Source organism: Nomascus leucogenys, chromosome X (assembly GCF_006542625.1).
Source record: "Nomascus leucogenys isolate Asia chromosome X, Asia_NLE_v1, whole genome shotgun sequence".
Taxonomy (NCBI): Eukaryota; Metazoa; Chordata; class Mammalia; order Primates; family Hylobatidae; genus Nomascus; species Nomascus leucogenys.
The window spans coordinates 11,161,107-11,181,786 of NC_044406.1; the positions used below are offsets into that span (position 1 = coordinate 11,161,107).

Sequence of the window (20,680 nt, forward strand, 5' to 3'; positions counted from 1 at the left end):
AAAGGACAGCCTTGCCTTGTGCCGGTTTTCAAAGGGAATGCTTCAGCTTTTGCCCATTCAGTATGATACTGGCTGTGGTTTTTTCATAAATAGCTCTTATTATCTTGAGATACATTCCATCAATACCTAGTTTATTGAGAGTTTTTTTAGCATGAAGAGGTGTTGAGTTTTATTGAAGGCCTTTTCTGCATGTATTGAGATAATCATGTGGTTTTTGTCATTGGCTCTGTTTATGTGATGGATTAAATTTATTGATTTGCATACGTTGAACCAGCCTTGCATCCCAGGGATGAAGCCGACTTGATCATGGTGGATAAGCTTTTTGATGTGCTGCTGGATTCGGTTTGCCAGTATTTTATTGAGGATTTTCGCATTCATGTTCATCAGGGATATTGGCCTGAAATTTTCTTCTTTTGTTGTGTCTCTTCCAGGTTTTGGTATCAGGACAATGCTGGCCTCATAAAATGAGTCAGGGAGGAGTCTCTCTTTTTCTATTGTTTGGAATAGTTTCAGAAGGAATGGTACCAGCTCCTCTTTGTACCTCTGATAGAATTTGGCTGTGAATATGTCTGGTCCCGGGCTTTTTTTGGTTGGTAGGCTACTAATTACTGCCTCAATTTCAGAACTTGTTATTGGTCTATTCAGAGATTCGACATCTTCCTGGTTTAGTCTTGGGAGGGTGTATATGTCCAGGAATTTATCCTTTTTTTCTAGATTTTCTAGTTTATTTGCATAGAGGTGTTTATAGTATTCTCTGATGGTGGTTTGTATTTCTCTGGGATCAGTGGTGATATCCCCTTTATCATTTTTTATTGTGTCTATTTGATTCTTCTCTCTTTTCTTCTTTATTAGTCTGGCCAGCAGTCTATTTTGTTAATCTTAAAAAAGAAAAAAAAAAAACGTGCCAGGCGCAGTGGCTCACGCCTGTAATCCCAGCACTTTGGGAGGCCAAGGCAGGTGGATCACGAGGTTAGGAGATTGAGACCATCCTGGCTAACATGATGAAATCCTGTCTCTACTAAAAATATTTTAAAAATTAGCCGGGCATGGTGGCAGGTGCCTGTAGTCCCAGCTACTTGGGAGGCTGAGGCAGGAGAATGGCATGAACCTGGGAGGTGGAGCTTGCAGTGAGCCAAGATTGTGCCACTGCACTCCAGCCTGGGCAACAGAGCGAGACTCCGTCTCAAAAAAAAAAAAAAAATGTGAACCAAGATCGTGCCACTGCACTCCAGCCTGGGCGACAGAGCAAGACTCTGTCAAAAAAAAAAAAAAAAAAAAAAGCTAGCTCCTGGATTCATTGGTTTGTAAAGGGTTTTTCATGTCTCCTTCAGTTCTGCTCTGAAACTCTACAAGCCAGAAGAGAGTGGGGGCCAATATTCAACATTCTTAAAGAAAAGAATTTTCAACCCAGAATTTCATATCCAGCCACACTAAGCTTCATAAGCGAAGGAGAAATAAAATCCTTTACAGAAAAGCAAATGCTGAGAGATTTTGTCACCACCAGGCCTGCCTTACAAGAGCTCCTGAAGGAAGCACTAAATATGGAAAGGAAAAACCGGTACCAGCTACTGCAAAACATACCAAATTGTAAAGGCCGTTGACACCATGAAGAAACTGCATCAACTAATGGGCAAAATAACCAGCTAGCATCATAATGACAGGATCAAATTCACACATAACAATATTAACTTTAAATGTAAATGGGCTAAATGCCCCAATTAAAAGACACAGAGTGGCAAATTGGATAAAGAGTCAAGACCCATTGGTGTGCTGTATTCAGGAGACCCATCTCATGTGCAAAGACACACATAGGCTCAAAATAAAGAGATGGAGGAATATTTACCAAGCAAATGGAAAGCAAAAAAAAAAGCAGGGGTTGCAATTCTAGTTCTGATAAAAATAGACTTTAAACCAACAAAGATCAAAAAAGACAAAGAAGAGTATTACATAATGGTAAAGGGATCAATGCAACAAGAAGAGCTAACTATCCTAAATATATATGCACCCAATACAGGAGCACCCAGATTCATGCAGCAGGTTCTTAGAGACCTACAAAGAGACTTAGACTCCCATATAATAATAGTGAGAGACTTTAATACCCCACTGTCAATATTAGACAGATCAATGAGACAGAAAATTAACAAGGATATTCAGGATTTGAACTCAGCTCTGGAGCAAGCAGACCTAATACACATCTACAGAACTCTCCACCCCAAATCAATAGAATATACATTCTTCTTGGCACCACATAGCACTTATTCTAAAATTGACTACTTAATTGGAAGTAAAACACTCCTCAGCAAATGCAAAAGAACAGAAATCATTACAGTCTCTCAGACCACAGTGCAATCAAATTAGAACTCAGGATTAAGAAACTCACTCACAACCACACAACTACATGGAAACTGAACAACCTGCTCCTGAATGACTACTGGGAAAATAGCAAAATTAAGGCAGAAACAAGTTCTTTAAAACCAATGAGAACAAAGACACAAGACACAACTTACCAGAATCTCTGAGACACAGCTAAAGCAGTGTTTAGAGGGAAATTTATAGCGCTAAATGCCCACAGGAGAAAGCAGGAAAGATCTAAAATTGACACCCTAACATCACAATTAAAAGAACTAGAGAAGCAAGAGAAAACAAATTCAAAAGCTAGCAGAAGACAAGAAATAGCTAAGAATTGTTTTCTAATTTCTTTGAAGAACCCTGAAGTACAGGAAGAATAAAGAATCCTATGTGTGCATGTGTACACCTACAAAGTGAGAGTTCAACACTGTTTCACTGCACTTTATTGCCTTCCTTTCTAAATAAAAATACTGCACATCCATCTTTCAAGAAGTTACATTAGAATGTTATTTCACTGTTTATAAAATGCTTTCACATATAATCCTAAATTACCTCTTTGTTTTCCTTTTAAAAGCCTAACATTTTACCCTTCACAGATTATTTACTTCCATTTTTGAAGTTTAAAATTGTACAGTTAACTTGTTTAGACTTAATGTTTCTAAAGCAAGATTCTCAAATTCTGACATGAAATATCTTCCTATATATCTTTGTTATTTGATTTTTATTTTGTTTGGTTTTCCCAATGTCTGAGCAAATCTTGATTCCCATGATGACTGTTAAATTAGTATCAGTGTCTGGGTTCATCAAGAGATCTATTTAAGTTGGTCTAGAAAGAAAATATACTCTAGCACATGCCAATATGATTATATATTATAATTTTTTTAATGGTATAAATATAAAATGAGAAAGGCATTTAAAGAAAGATGTCAAACTACGCTGCTCTAAAAAACAGAGAACACCAGCCTTAGCTTCATTGTTTAGAGAGATTGTAATACTGGAAACTCTACCTCATTGGAAGCTGGGCTTCTTCCTCACATAGCTTTGCTTTCTGCATCAAATGACATCCAATGAAATCATAAAATGGTATATAATGCCAAAGCATGGTTTAAAACCATTGATGCTGAGTGTCCCAAACATGTTTCAAGGGACTCTCCATCAAAAAAGGATAAGAAGAGATCTTTGTCAAAGAAATGAAGAGAGAGGAATTGAAGGTAAGTTTGACAGGAGTGGTTTAGGGTAGGATAGACTATATTCCCCTGCAGAGATCAGCACTGTGATTCAGGGATGAAAATAACGTTTTTAACAAACTCAACCATTTAAAAAATATTGTCACAGCAATTTGAAATTACTCTTCAAAAGTAGAAAATTTATGTGGAATTTAATATGAAATAATACTTATCTAAATGTAGTTATAACTGGATTCTTAATGGTCTCTAGCTGTTTTAGGCCATCCCAGAAAGAAGTTAATTTGATGGCTTAAAAGTGTCATCTTCTATTCCTGATTCTAATCATTCTATTGAGGCTATTTTTAAATGGTGTAGATCATTGTTTTAAATGGTGTAGATCATTGTTTTGTTTTGTTTTTTTCCTCCTGGGATCTTTGTGTTAGGAATTTTAAGGGATCCAAAACATTATAGAGTTAATTTTTTTTTGTTTGGCAGGTTATAATTACATAATTATAGACGACAAAAAAAGAGAAGAAAAGCATGTCCCTAGTCCTGGTGATAAATAACATATTGGAATATTTTATTTCAATTCAGACAACTTCATTTATTCATTAAATAGTAAAATTAAAGTCAATCTAGATTATGTGTCAGGTAATTTACAAAGCATTACAATAGCTGTAAAGACTTTAAATATAATCAACATATTTTGAAAATAGTTCCCATTTTCAAATTAATAAAGTGTGCTGAGCAGTCCTTCTTCCAGAATTTCTTGAAAGAAGAAATTCTGCATGAGGTTAAGTAATGAATGGAAACTACTTTTTTTTTTTTTTTTTTTTTTGAGCCAGAGTTTCACTCTTGTCACCGATGCTGGAGTGCAGTGGTGCGATCTTGGCTCACTGCAACCTCCGCCTCCTGGGTTCAAGCAATTCTCTTGCTTCAGCCTCCAGAGTAGCTGGGATTACAAGCATGTGCCACCATGCCCGGCTAATTTTTGTATTATTATTACAGACGGGGTTTCACTATGTTGGCCAGGCTGGTCTCAAACTCATGATCTCAGGTGATCCACCCGCTTCTGCCTCCCGAAGTGCTGGGATTACAGGCATGAGTGACTGCACCCGGCCTGAAACTACTTTTAAGATACATATGGATTACTAGGCTAGAAGTCTCTTTATTCATGTGGCAGGCAAAATATAAGATGGACCCCAATGATCTCTCCACTTGTATTCATAGATTTGTGTATTTCTCTCCTTTTAGTTTGGGTGGGGCCTGTGACTTGCTTTCTAACCAATAAAGTGTGGTAAAGGTGATGGGATGTCCATCCATGATTATGTTACATGAGATTGTAGCTTTCAGCATGCCAGCAGACTCCCTCCCTTGCTGGCTCTGATGAAGCAAGTTGCCACGTTGGTGAGATGGGGAGATCCACATGGCAAGGAACTGAGAGTGGCCTCAAGCCAACTACCCACAAGGAACTGAGGCCCTTGGTCCAACAGCCTAAAGAGGATTTTCGTCATGCCAAAAATCATTGAAGTGAGCTTGGAAGTGAATCCTTCCCAAACGAGCTCCCATATGGGACCCCAGCCCTGGCCAAAACATTGCAGCCTCAAGAGAGAACATGAAAAAGATGACCAAGCTAAGCCATGCTTATATTTCTAACTCACATGAACTGTAAGATAATAAGTGGGTATTGTTTTAAGCAACTAGCTTTGTGGGAATTTGTTATGCAACACTAGGTAACTGATAAAGCTAATGTCTATGGTCGGCAGAATAATGATCGCCTGAAAGATGTCCTCATCCTAATTTCCAGAGTCTGTGACTTTCTCTGCAGATATGATTAAGTCAGAGATGAGTTGATTATCTTTGATTATCCAGGTGGACCCAATATAATCACTAGGTCCTTTTAAGTTAAAGAGGAAGTGAAAATCAGGGAAAGATTTGAAGATGATACTGCTGGTTTTGAAGATGAAGGAAGGAACCATGAGCCAAGGAATACAGGCAGCCTCTAGAAGTTGAAAAGTCTTCAGAATGAGTGCAGCCCAGCTGACACCTTGATTTTAGCCCAGCAAAACTCATCAGAGACTTCTGACTTCCGGAAATATAAGATAGTACATTTGCATCATGTTTAAGCCACTAAGTTTGTGGTAATTTGTTATAGCAGCCATAGGAATCTAATACAGGGTCTATGCTTATTAGCATCAAGGATGACTAACAAGAGTCCTTCTCCAGGGCCTTGCCTGCTCCTAACAGCTACTGCACTGAAGTTGTGCATATCAGCTTCCCTTTCCAGAAGTGAACAAATAAATTCAGTGCCACTGCATCGCTCTAGAGAAAATTAGCATTTGTCCCACAGCCTTATGGACCTATTCATTCTCCCACCCAACCTACCACCTTACAGTTTTTTGTCTGACAATTATCCCTTATTCTCTTGATTACTGTTTTATTGTTTCATCTCAAGATTCTAAACCTCCCTGTCTTAGTCAAAGGATGTTTGGACTCAAATAATATGATCTAATCAAACCAGTTCATCATGCTAACTGACTTCAAACTATACTACAAGGCTAGAGTAATAAAAACAGCATGGTACTGGTACCAAAACAGATATATAGACCAATGGAACAGAGCAGAGCCCTCAGAAATAACACCACACATCTACAACCATCTGATCTTTAACAAACCTGACAAAGACAAGCAATGGAGAAAGGATTCCCTATTTAATAAATGGTGTTGGGAAAACTGGCTAGCCATATGCAGAAAGCTCAAACTGGATCCCTTCCACCTTATACAAAAATGAACTCAAGATGGATTAAAGACTTAAACGTAAGACCTAAAACCATAAAAACCCTAGAAGAAAACCTAGGCAATACCATTCCAGACACTGGAATGGGGAAAGACTGCATGACTAAAACACCAAAAGCAATGGCTACAAAAGCCACAATTGACAAATGGGATCTGATTAAACTAAAGAGCTTCTGCATGGCAAAAGAAACTATCATCAGAGTGAAGAGGCAACCTACAGAATGGGAGAAAATTCTTGCAATCTATCCACCTGACAAAGGGCTAATATCCAGAATCTACAAGGAACTTAAACAGATTTACAAGAAAAAAACAAACAACTTCATCAAAAAGTGGGCAAAGGACATGAACAGACACTTCTCAAAAGAAGACATTTATGCAGCCAAAAAACACATGAAAAAAATGCTCATCATCACTGGTCATTAGAGAAATGCAAATCAAAACCACAATGAGATACCATCTCATACCAGTTAGAATGGCGATCATTAAAAAGTCAGGAAACAACAAATGCTGGAGAGGATGTGGAGAAATAGGAATGCTTTTACACTGTTGGTGGGAGTGTAAATTAGTTCAACCATTGTGGAAGACAGTGTGGTGATTCCTCACGGATCAGAACTAGAAATACCATTTGACCCAGCAATCCCATTACTGAGTATATATCCAAAGGATTATAAATCATTCTACTATAAAGACACATGCACACGTATGTTTATTGTGGCACCATTCACAATACCAAAGGCTTGGAACCAACCCAAATGCCCATCAATGATAGACTGGATAAAGAAAATGTGGCACATATACACCATGGAATACTATGCAGCCATAGAAAAGGATGAGTTCGTGTCCTTTGCAGGGACATGGATGAAGCTGGAAACCATCATTCTCAGTAAACTAACACAAGAACAGAAAACCAAACACCGCATGTTATCACTCATAAATGGGAGTTGAATAATGAGAACACATGGACACAGGGAGGGGAACATCACACACCAGGGCCTGTTGGGTGGTGGGGGGCTAGGGGAGGGATAACATTAGGAGAAATACCTAATGTAGATGACAGGTTGATGGGTGCAGCAAACCACCATGGTACGTGTATGCCTATATAACAAACCTGCATGTTCTGCACATGTACCCCAGAACTTAAAGCATAATAAAAAATAAATAAATAAATAAATAAATAGAAGTTGGGAATAAGTAGAGCATGCAGGTCTTGGAGGGTGCAATCATAAGGCAACTATGTTCTTTCCCCACATTGCCCACTTATAACAGCTCCCCAGGGCCAGTTCCTCCAAGCCCTCAACAAAATCTCAGGTAGTTCCCATAAACATATTGAACAGGTTCATAAAGTTATCCAGTTACTTGTACACTTGTAATCACAATCAACACTTGACTGTCATGTAATAGTCAAAACTTCCAACTCCACAAAATTCCTCCCTTGTGCCTAGTTCAGGCCTAGGAAGCCTGCAGTGGGTTGAGAGGCATTGTCAATGTTTTCTCTACTGCCCCAGCATTCAGCTCCTTCCAGATTGAAATGAGGCCAAGATGGTGAGGTAAAAGGCAAGAAAGTTCTCACTTGATTGGCACCAATGTAATCCAGCATTACTTTCTTCTGTCCGTGGAAGGTGATGTTGGTGGACTCTTTCCTTGTGGTTGCTGTCATGGATTCCTGGAAGATTTCTTTGTTGAGTTACTCCTATTGCAGCCCCCTTGTGTCAGGAAGAAACCAAGGGTGGGCTATGCTCAATGCTCCTTGGATTCTGTATATTTCTGCGAAGGCCCTCTCATCCCTCCAAGTAGCTCAGCTGATCAGGAGGTCCCAGGCCAGTATTTCTACTGCATCTTCCAAGAGTCTCATACTTTGGGCCTGCCTCAGTGTAAGGGTAGTAACTGCACAAATGTAGCCTCTGCTCTTTGAGCATGTGCTGCTTCTGACAGCCTCTTCCTGTTGCCTTTTTTTTCAGTTTGTAATGAAGACATGAGTCAGATCCCAAGATGAGTAAGGGGTAAGAGTTCCAAACTCTGGTTTTCAACACCTTTGAAAATCTTGCAGCACCCTTCTTTGGCATGTGGGAATGATTGGCATGTATTGGCATGGGGCCTCAGCTGATTCTGTCTCAGTTCATCTTAGCACCCTGTAACATATGAACACATATGGCTTCCATCTTTTTTTCCACCTAGGTTTGGATTAGGAGTCCTAAGGGATCTGTAGTGCTATGGAGTTAATTCTTCTTGTCTGGCAGATGATGATTATGTACTTAAGACGAGAGAAAACAAAAGTAAAAGCTCTTTCTCAGAATGATGATCGATATCCTGCTGAGATCATTTATGTGAATGATTTTATTTCTAGCAAAATGGTGAACAACCAGCCCTCAGGAATGGTGGAAACCAGGACTGTTCAGGGGATTACTGGCATCTGTAATCTTTACTCTGGTGCTCAGTCATGAATGTGACTTGGCTCCCAACTCTCTTAGTCTCTGTGTCTCTTAGTTCTGATTCTGGAGAGAGGATATCTGATTGGCTCATTCCAACATTCAGGTCCAATGAGCTGGGTGCAGAGAATGAGTTCCCAGGGCCAGTTGCTTGCTCCTGAGGACTCTGGGTTCAGACTCAGACAGGACAAGCCAGGCAGGGCAGATAGTTCCACTAACATGGCTGCCACACTCACACATTCTTTGGTCAATGGGGTTATAGAGCATTTCTTATCTGATAAACATTTCTTGTTGCCTGTGAATGAGGAAAACTTGAACAAAAACTAAGAAACAGTGCTTTGCTTCTGTTTGTGTTGCTTTCCACATATTTGTCTCATATCTGTTATCCTGGAGATAGACACCCAGTTTGCCTCTGACACTTCACCCCCATGCATCCTGCTGCAAGTAACATCCTCATCCACCTCCCCTTAAAGGCTAGCAGCAGAATTTTTGGGGGGATATAAAACCAGAGTGGACTGGCTGGGTCATGGTGTTTGTGACACTGAAGTTGACCTATTGAAGCTAGATTGCTTCCCCAAACTGCTACACATGTGTATACTCCCACCAGCAATGCAAATCCTTCATCTTATCCACTGAATTCTCATTTGATTGCACTGTTGCTCTGTCTACTGCAGTCATTGGGCTCCCTGCCAGCCTTGGTGACTGGGAACTTGTGGGAGCAGACGGGCCACCATCAGCACTGTGCTACCTTCCTGCCCCCACCAGCACCATCATCCTAAGTGTTCTGAGTCTTCCTGGAGTTTTAGTTCTATTACTCCTTTCCCTGCCCTCTTGATTCCTCTCTTCCCCTACCCCACTCCCTACTACATGGTCTAGCCCAGCCAGAGTGAGTGGGCCGAGCCACAAATCAGTTAGTGCTAGAAGTGTGATTTGCAGTGACTTCTTCCAGGGAACAGCCTTGCAAAAGATCTCCTTCCCCTTACTCATTTGGGCAATAAATCAGAAAAGCAGGTAATTAATTACAACCTAAAGTAGAAAAAATCAGCTCTTCTTCAACAAAATGGCAACTGACCTTTCTCCTAGTCATGATTTAAAAAGGAACAAAGAATGGAAGAAAGAAAAACTATTATAATCCATAATATGATTTTTCCTCAAGGGTTTGAGTTACTTGGAGGGAATTAGATAAACCATTATATTACATTGTTCTGCTTTTAGCCATGAAGTGCAGCCTATTGTGAGTAATATTTCCCAACCGGTGCCTGTCTGAAATATTTATCAGCCCAGGATCCTAGCATTGTGACCAGGGACTTACTAAGCCACACAGTATGGGAACCGATGTTTGCTGGGATGCTATCTTTTTCATAGGAAACCTACAATAACATTTTTCTTTCTGGATGCTGATCCTGAGATGTAATGACATTCCATGAACTGACAGAATTTTTAAAAATCTCTTCTCCTGACAGAAAACTACAGAGAAATTTTTAAGCAGCAAAGAAAAATAGGCTAAAGGAAAATCAGAAGGGGAGAATCAATTCTGAGAGCAGCAAAAAATATAGAGACTTAGTTGATGCTTCTAAAACTGTTCTTCCCTTCCTGGGTTTTATTTTAAGGTCCTGCTGTTTGGCAACACAGATAATATTGCCCAATGTAAACTTACTAGGAAGCTTTCAATTGGGCAGTTCGTTAAACTCAGGAAACACTTCATTTTGGCTTTTGTGTGGTCTGAAAGCCTACATCTGAGCTATTTGGTTTACTCTATCCTGGGAGTCCAGGGAACATTCACTAACGCATCACACATTTTGTTTTGAAAGAAAACTCTTACTAGTTAGAGTCCGGGCTCAGTGCGTATCATAAATATGTTTGTTTTTCTCTCTTACAGAAGCTGCAAAGAATCGATACTCCTCACTGTCATTCAGCCTTACCCTGTAAGTGTTCTGTGAATAAAAGTGCCACTTAATGTTCTCAGGCTTCTTGTGTCTTCTGCCCACTCCAGTAAAACCATGATGATGAATAACAGCAGAGAAAAATAACATGCACTCACAATATGGGTTCAAAAATCTTGACTATTTTTGTACTTTATACTCCATGTTAGCAAAGTCATTCATTGAAGAGAAAAGGGAGTAATACATTTTCTAAAGTTCTTGAAAGACAACCAGCTGTTCCAGTCCTATGCAATGGTCACATTTGTAAATGACACTGAATTCAAGACCTTCTTATGGTTTCCAGCTTAAGAAACACAAATCTCATGAGACTATCTAATTGTAGGAGGTCAATGCATAATTGTTATTCTTATCCCCATCTAAATAATTTGGTAGAGAACTGGATATTTTAGCAAAGTCTGCTTTAAGAGTAGATGTTATATGATATATGCTGTCAGAATTTGATTTCAGCTATCATGGTTAGGAGGGTGGAAAGTGATTTAAAAACTGGACAGTTCTTGTGATTTAAAAAAAAAACTTTATCATGGTATAATCTGCTTACCATAAAATTCATCCATTTTCAGTGTACAGTTCTATGGTCTTCATAAAATCTACTGAGATATGCAACGATCACCCCATCCAGTTTGAGAACATTTCCATACCCCCAATAAGATCCCTGTTCCCATTTACAATTAATCTCTGTTCCCACACTCAGCCCTAGGCAACCACTAATTTCCTTTCTATTTGTATAGACTTGCCACTGCTTGCAAATTTCATACGTTGTCAGTTGAACTAAAAATTACTGAGGCAAATTCCTTCAGATTTTTCCCAAAATGGTTCCCGTCAGTCTGGCCTTCATACGGAGTGGCAGCGATTCCAGCCTGCTTAAGCTCCTATTTTCTTCCCCATAGAGTTGGAGCATTTCTATATCAATTAAAGGGCTCTGGTATTTGCTGATCTCCACCTTCTGACCAAAATCTTCATTTCCCCTGTCCCAGAATTTTTCCCCTAAGCTCTGTGGGCTAGGCATTTTAGACAGGAAATAATAAGGATCAGGATTCTGATAAGACCACAAATAGAACTAACCAAGACAACAAATTATGCCATCTAGGATGTAACTATGCATATTTATATTAAAAGCTCAGTTTAATATTGACTGTTACTGTTAACTCCATCTCTTTGACAGAACTTACACACATACACACACATTGGGATTTGAAAACTAAGGAGGCCCCAGGATGTTAGAGAACCACGACTTGAGATCTAGCTCCCAGCAGTATAACAAATGAGTCAGCAGTGACTACCACAGCTGCTCAGAACCTTGTTCTCCTCATCTGTCTGATTCCAAGATTCCTTCCATGTGCTTCTATATAAAATACAGCTGGGCTGTTTTTAGATTGTTTTGGTTAACCAAATTGTCATTTTCACTTACTTCAAATCTATCCACATTTCTTTATTTATTTGCAGTGGACAAATTCATTTGGGTAAAGCCAATGTAAATGTCTATAATAAGCATTGAACAACTATAAATTGAGATTGAACAACTATAAATTCCTGATGGAACTTCACGTTAGCATTGTCATTCCAGAATTCTCTTTCTACATTTTATAATCTATTAGAAATGCAAGATCAGGCAGGACCTTTGTTTTTTGTTTGTTTGCTTGTTTTGCAATGTGGGATACTGTTTTACCTCATGCAGTAAACTTAGAAAAAGAAAGAAGTTTTACATGTAAGTTTATGGTTGTGTCTTGTGGCTTTACTTGCTGTTTGCCATTGGAGTCCATGTGACTTGTTATTCATTTGAATATTGATTACTATCAGCGAATCATGGCACTTCCTTTTAACAGATAATCTGGAATTTTCTAGGAGTTCCGATGGCTCTTGCCGTTGTGCTACATTGAAAGGCAACGCTTAGCCACAATATTTAGGAGGAAGTGTCACATTTTCTTATAGCCAACAGCTGTACCTCTGCTCCAGAGTCACTTTCCCCTTGCCCAATCACTGCAGATAAATTCTCATCTTTGACTTTCCTTTGACCACTCTCCTTCGAGAAACGACTCCAGTCCCACCACCTCCTCGGCCTCGCTAAATAAATCCTTCTCACCTTTCAAGTCTCAGGCCAAATTCTAAATGCTACCTCAAGGTTTTTCAACCTTGGTATTGTTGACATTTGAACTGGAGAGTTCTCTGTTATGGGGACCTGTCCTGTGCATCATAGGATGTTTAGCAGCATCCCTGGCCTGTACCTACTAGATGCCAGTAGCACCCTCTCCCCAAGTTGTGACAAACCAAAATGTCTCCAAACGTTACCAAATGTCCCTTGGGAGCAAAATTACTCCCAGGTGAGAACCACTGTCCCACCTAAAGTCTTCCCTTTACTGTTCAAATCCCAAATGGCTTTTCTCTCCTCCGAGGTGTGGAAGTTGAAATTAAAGAATTAAAGCCCCAAAGTTTCTTAAATGGATATCAGACATGGAGAGGAGAGCAGATGGGAAAAGACAAGACTGCAATCTTTTACTTATATTTTTGTGTTTGGATTTTACTACAAGCAAGTTGCTTTTTGTGGAAAAAAAAAAAAAAAAAAACTTATTGAGTTTCATTTATTTGTTAAACATCTTCTCGGCAATCAAGATTGACAAACAGAAACAGATGGCCCAGCAGACCAAAAGAAAGTCCATAAGTTCTACTTTTATTACAGACAACAAAAATTAGCATTTTAATTTCTTTTGCAACTTGCTGGACAGCATTTTTAATGTTGTATTTCTTCTGCATAAGGTCCAGTAAAGATAGAGAGCCAATGTTTATACCTTCCGGCCACATTCCACGTGTGCCCAGGGTACCCCAACATGACCCAACCGCAGAAATTGATCTCCAATGAGACCTAGGTCAAGGGGGAATGGGGTGAGAGTCTTAGGATCCCTGAAATTCTTTAATAAGAAGTAATTCTTAATAGGTTGCTGCATTTTTTTAAAAAAGTATTATGGTAGGCTTTCCCCACCACCACGATTTTTACTGTTTTTCTTGGGAAAAAAAGTACTAAGTGGAAGTAGAGAAAGAAATACAGATGCAGAAAAATGTGTTGGCAAATTTTTCCCGCAGAGACAACCAGTGTAAACATTTTGACCTATTTCCTTCCAGTCTTTTTTTCTATGCCTTAGTTGAGATCATATTGTACATATAATTTTATTCTGCCTCTTTTACTAAATATATCATAAACATTTCCTATGTCATCAAAAACTCTTTATAAGCATCATTTAAATGGCTGCAAAACGTTACACTGAACCAAGATTTCCTTAACCAACCCCCATCATTGGGCCTTTCACATGGTCTTTAATGTTTTGCTATTATAAATAATTCCAAAAAGAAAATCTTTATGTATAAGTCTTAATCTGTAGTTAGTATTTCCCCAGGATGGAATTTTAGAAGGGGAATTTCTGGGTTACTCATGGGTTTTATTTGTTTGGCTCTGATATACCATCTTCTTTCCTTATACTGTTATCCTTTTTATTATAGATCTTTCACTGGCCAGCTCTTTCCTTTTTTCCTTTGACTCTGCTTTCTACAGTTTCCAAGTCTAGAATTCCAAAGCCAGTCTTACCTGAGACAGAGAGTATTTAAAGAGTTTCTACGGCTGGGCGCGGTGTCTCAAGCCTGTAATCCCAGCACTTTGGGAGGCCAAGGCGGGCAGATCACCTGAGGTCGGGAGTTCGAGACCAGCCTGATCAACATGGAGAAACCCCGTCTCTACTAAAAATACAAAATTAGCTGGGCATGGTGGCACATGTCTGTAATCCCAGCTATTAGGGAGGCTGAGGCAGGAGAATCACTTGAACCTGGGAGGCAGAGGTTGCAGTGAGCCAAGATTGCACCATTGCACTCCAGCCTGGGCAACAAGAGTGAAACTCTGTCTCAAAAAACAAAAAAGAGTTTCTACAACTTCCCCTCATGCAACCCCAACTCAATGGGACTTAAGCTAAGTCATTCTCTCAGTTCTGGTGTCCCGTGAGCTAGCATAATTCACATTCCTTTAGGTTTCTTCTAGTCCAAAGAGCTGAGGGACCTGCTTTCCTGCCTCCAACTTCCTAACTACATTTTACTGTTTTCCACACAGCTGAGAGAGGCTACACACCTCCTCGTGGAAATCCCAGTGTAGCACATACTATCAGAGCCCAGACCATATGTCATGCTGAGCATGCCAGCCCAATTTCCAATGGAGAACACCTGTGAGTCTTTGCCTGTGGGCTCTTCCTGGCCCCAGGAGCATGCTCATGGAGCAGGCCACAAGTGCTGAGGAATTATCATTCCCAGAAAGGCTGTGTTTTGTGTTCTCTTACATGGTGGTCAGTCAGGTGTAGCCACAAGAGGGGACACAGGAGAGGTGCAGGAAAAAGAAGTTTTTTATACTCACAGGTCCTAGAGAAACTGCATGCCAAGAGGAGGGGTCACATGAGAGGGAGCACCAAGGAAGCCGATTCAACCAAGCAGGCAGGGAGCAGACAGAGAGGGTAGAGCCTGTGGGCAAGTGCCATTATCAGGGGGTCAGGGTGGAACACACAAGAAAAGTGCGAGTGAATTTCATTGTTCTGTTTAAATGTTACTAAGTCACAGTGAGGGGAGGATGGGAAAGAGTACTTGCGGCAGGAGCTAACTTTATCACACTGGTATACCTGGTTGCCTGGGCAGCCTGCTCACAACCTGTTTGTGGGGATGTTGAGGCAGCAGGAAAATATGAATTTTGAAAACTTACAATACAAGGAGACACTCCATCAATGATTGACAGAAACTGGTGGATAAATACCCCAGCTCCCTCTCTCCTCAGACAGTATAACTCTGAGGCATGTGGTCTACCTTGTTTCCCAGAGGTTCCCAGCAGGAGTAAGCTCCAGTTGCCTATAGTGGTGCCTTAGTAACAGCGAATGCTTTACTGCTTTATTCTCCCTTCCTGCCTGCCTTCCCCACTCACCTACCTGGGATTCCCATGAGCACCTCCCAAATCAGCTACCTGCTTGTGAATCCTTGTCTTAGGTCTGCATTTTGGAGACTCCAAACTAAGCCAACCAGTGATAACTGTAGGCGAGTCTTCACCAAATGTTCACTCAATACCTGCTATGTAAGTAATACTATAGAGCTCTAGGAATTGCAAGTTTAAGACCTTGCCCTTCAATTTCAGAAATTAATCTTATTTCTGTAATTTTTTCAAACTATGTTCTACTAACTTCTAAGAGCATTAAAAAGCATCAGGAGCATTCCACACGCTATTGTGGCCATCTTAGCAACAGCAAATTCGGAAAAATGTACAGGGGTTGATTAGGGGCCTGATAATCTTAAAATTAATTAACAGTAAGAGAATCTGATTATTCTAAATGGTAATTACTTGTTATTTCCACCACAGGATATGAAGTGCTTGTGATCAACACCTACAGTTTGCTCAGAATTAATTCAGCAGGCTTTCAAGTGGTACACATTGTATATTTTTTGAAAGCAAAGATAAATCTGTGTTAAAACTATAGTCATGACTGGTTTACATTACCCCATATAACACAAGTAACTCTAGCCAGTGGAATAAGCCAGTACTTTGTTGATTCTTGTTAAGTAGCCTTCAGACTTGGAGAGCCTATGTAGTTGTTATCAAAAAGTAATTTCCAAAACGTTTGTCAGTTTTATGAAATAGTCACAAACCCAGAACAAAAAAAAAGTACTTGTTATGAATTCTTAGTTAGAAGTTTATCCCGAGTCTGTTGACTTCAAATTGTGTATAAAATAATATTTACTTAACAGCCTTGGCTATTTAGTTCCCTTTCTGGTCTTCCTAAATTACCATGTTTCTCATTATGGCATTGTAAATAAGCACAGGAATGAAGTTACCTAAAATGGGCATGCTACATACAGCTAGAGAGAGGAGATAGTACATAAGGTTATTTGCCCCTAAAGTAAATAGCCCCACATTTACTGGCCTCAGCAAGGCTAGTAAATATGGGGCTATTTACTTCAGGGGCAAATAACCTTATGTATTTTCGTGATCCCTGGGAACACCATGGCACTCTAAGGTTATATCAAATGATATGCATCCGAAAACTCTATACTTCTTATTGAAGCAAGGAATTAGGTGGAACACTTTAGAAAAATATGGCAAAATATAACACTTAAAAATTGAGATGCATAGAGGAATAAACCTCGGTATCTGGCACACTGAACACATGTGAAATATTTCATTCCCAAACAATGCTGGAGAAGTGGGGTGTGGCTGCATTAAACATCTCATCTAATTAGTAGTGTCTGTTCTGGGTAGCTGTATTACAGCCGTTTCACTTGTGCTCAACTCATTGTGCCAATGTAAATACCGCCTGCCTAAAATCATTACGAGAGAATAATGTTTTCCCTTCAGCTAAAAAATGACATATCAAAAGCAAATGCACTCACCACTGTATGATTTGCTCGTTAATCATTACTAAAGTTGGCCTATAATTACAAAGATACTGATGAGAACACCCTGTCACATCACTTCAGCTCTGCAGCAGGACTTTTAAAAGTCACGTTGAGCATGTTTAAAGCTATTCTTTCGGTTTCTTGCTGTCGTTTGTTTGTTTGTTTGTTTGTTTGTTTTTTAAAGAGGGCAGCTATTCTCTTAAAACATCTTGCATAAATGGATGAATTCAAGCTCTGGGAGACAAATCATCCATTTATCCAGTCTTCTAAGACACTACTCATAGCAAAGGATGGGATAGGTGTGGATGGAGGGGAACTTTAGAAATAACAGGATTCTCCTGGTATTAAAGCAAAAACTCCATCCAGGAATACACACACACACACACACGCACACACACGCACCCCACACACACCTTTTATCATACTTTTTTCAACAGCTTTATTACAGTAAAATACACATAACATAAAATGTACCATTTTAAACATTTAAAAGTGTACAATTTAGTGGCATTAAGTACATTCAAAATGTTTTACAACCATTGCCACTACCTAGTTTCACAACTTTTTCATCACCCCGAAAGGAAACCCCGTATTCATTAAGCATCACTCCTCATTCCCTCATTCTCCTCCACCCCCAGCCCAAGGCAACTACTAATCTACTTTCTGTCCCTATAGATTAGCCTATTCTGGACATTTCCTGTAAGTGGAATCATACAATATGTGGCCTTTTGTGCCTGGTGTCTTTCACTTAGCAAAATATTTTCCAGGTTCATCCCTGTTGTAGCATGTGTCAGAACTTCATTCCTTTTTATGGTTGAATAATATTTCATTGTACAGATGGACCACATTTGATTTATCTATTTCATCATATTGCTTTTTAAATTTAATTGATCTTAAGTATACTTGTATTTGAGAAGGATGAGAGTCCTTTTTTAAATTCATTTTATTTGAAAACCAAAGTATAGGTCACCCTAGTTGGCTTTTGTATCTCTAGTTTAGTACAACAAATAGAGGGTTAAGCCTCTGTGTTGTTTCTAGAGTCAATTACTAGAATTCTTTACACAACAGCCTCAATGTCTTAAGACTATATAGCATGGAAAACATTAGTTTGAACCATAGGCAATTGCCAATATTTGACCATTTTCATTTATAAAATAACAATTGTATGATTCAAACTATTTACCTCTGTATTAGCTTTCATAGAGAATGTAATTCTTTTTAAAAATAAACAAACAATGCCTGGAACATAGTAGATCTCTACTAGGTGTGAGTTCCCTTCCCCTTAGGCTTCTTTAAAATTATGCAACAATGGTGATTCTCAGATAAAGTGACTTTACCAAGACCCTGCAGCAAGGGATGCCCCAGTATCACAGCACCCTTCTAGGCAGGTTCTCCCATTGTACTTCCAATTTCTGAGGAAGAATTGTGCCACATGGCCCCTCTTTCTAATAAAAGAAAGGAGAGGATCATAAAGCACAAAGAGCCCATAAGATGAGGAAGAATATGAAGTCAACTTTCAATTGTAAGGAAAGGTCTCGTCTCTACCCTGCCCAGTAAGATCACAGGATCACAAGTTACCAAGAAGAGGCTAAAACTCAGGTTGCAGGTACATAAAGCATGAGTGCTTGAGAGAGAGAGAGAGAGAGAGAGAGAGAGAGTACTTGTCTGCTCACATGCCCATATGCCCTTAATGTGAATAACAATGGGATTATGAATCATTTTAGGACTATCAATGGCTCTTCTCCACTCTCATTAATTAGATGATTAATGATCAATTCATCATAAACCCAACATTAGATCTGACTACCACCTCATCTTGAACACTGTGCTCAAAGCTCTCTATTAAAAGCAGAACTTGTGTGCTTTTGCAGCCATTGTTTTAAAAGATCCCTGGAAATGTGCTCAGTTAAAACATGGAAGATGGTAGTGGTAGTTCTGATCTGGTGACTAAATCAAACTTACTAACTTACAGACATGACAGAGTTTTGACTGCATCTATAATTTGCATTTTGTCCTTGAATCGGACATGCACCAAGCATTTTATTTTTTAGCAAAATTATTGCATACTTAAGATGGAAAACAACTGTTACAAGGTTCGCATTATGTTACCAGTAATCAGATAAAATGTTTTCTTTGCTTCTAGTCTCCCAAATCAGCATTTATTAGTGCTGCAAAAAAGGCAAGATTAAAGTCCAATCCAGTCAAAGTACGCTTCTCTGAGGAGGTCATCATCAACGGCCAAGTGTCGGTGAGTTTACAGTCGCCTGCTTTGTGACTCAGAGAGAGTCAATGAGGCAGAAGCTTTGCACTCAAAGTCAGCAGTCCCACTGGAATGATTGATCTGAAATTGGTTGTTGGTTTTTACAGAGGTGTCAAATCTCAAGGTTGTAAAGGGCTTGAGAGATCATCAGGTTGGGCCTGACTCTCCTGTAGCATGGTCAGAATATGTGGTAGTCCAGGATTTCCTAGAATGCCTCCAGTGTCAGAGACATCACTACTTTGCAAAGGAGTTCATATGATTTGGGATCACTGACACTGCCTCATTCATACTCAGTAAAATATGCCTCTTTGAAACTTCCACCTATTTCTTCCCATTCTGCTAACTAAGCATTCTTCCATGTGATAGTGCTTTATGTATTTTTGAGAAAGGTATTGTTTCTCCTTTTTACTTCCCCAGAAAGGCCTAATCTTTCAACTAATCAGGCAAAGAAGTTAAAATGATGGAAAAATTTTATGTAGGCAACAAGAACTGAAGAAATACCGCCCACATCTCCATAAATAGGTCCTGATAGAAATCATGATTACTCAGGCACTTAATTGATCTTCAAAATGAATAATGCAACTATCAACAGGATGTTTTTGACTTTTTCTCCCAAAAATATACTGAAGTGTTTTCAGTTTTTAGAAAACTATCATCCAAGGCACTAATATTTTTTGGACCTTTGAAATGCCAGAGCGTTGGTGTTCTGTTGGTATTGTTTAAATAAATCCACGAGGATAAAATCTCACTTACGATATATGCATTATTGATCACAAACTCTTCTCTGAGGTTGGTTCTGGATCTGAATCTGAAGATGTAGGCCTGTACATCCTGGGCAAGGCACTCACGCTCCAAGTGTCTTTGAATCAAAACTTACTGATCTAGGGCTGCTCCACTTGGGGTCCAGCTATTGTGATGCCTGTAGGGAAGGCTAGAGGCTGTGGCTGTGCTGCCCTGTGAGCATGGTCTGTTCTGTGCCTCTCAATGCGTCCCATCACTCTGGAGGCACGGTCACTGTACATTATTAATTTACAACAAGACTGTCCCAGCTGAAGGGTGGAAGGTACAGAGGAATCAATACATAGCAGAAAGTCCTCTGAAACTTACCTTTTCTGCCCAGAGCTTTCGAGCATGTAATTGGGCAACCAGGTAGTTTATGCATCTTTAGAAAGAGTATGATTCTAGAAGCTGCTTACAGCAGTGTCAGTTCATCCCTGGATATAGCAGGACTCCTGCAAGGCAGCTGATGTGTGAGGACACCGCTGAGGATAATCATCTCCTGAAGCCTCCACAGCCCTGCCACAGGCTTGTGGATGGCAGGGATGTTCAGTCATGTGG

General features: G+C 39.6%; 1 protein-coding gene across 1 annotated transcript in view; it reads left to right on the plus strand.

The window, feature by feature from the left end:
* FRMPD4 (FERM and PDZ domain containing 4) overlaps positions 1-20,680 on the plus strand; it is an 873,455-nt gene that overhangs the window by 812,405 nt on the left and 40,370 nt on the right. Inside the window, exons 6-7 of the mRNA XM_030807547.1 lie at positions 10,617-10,662; positions 19,226-19,330. Of these exons, the coding sequence (XP_030663407.1) occupies positions 10,617-10,662; positions 19,226-19,330 (151 nt within the window). The remainder of the gene's footprint in view (positions 1-10,616; positions 10,663-19,225; positions 19,331-20,680) is intronic.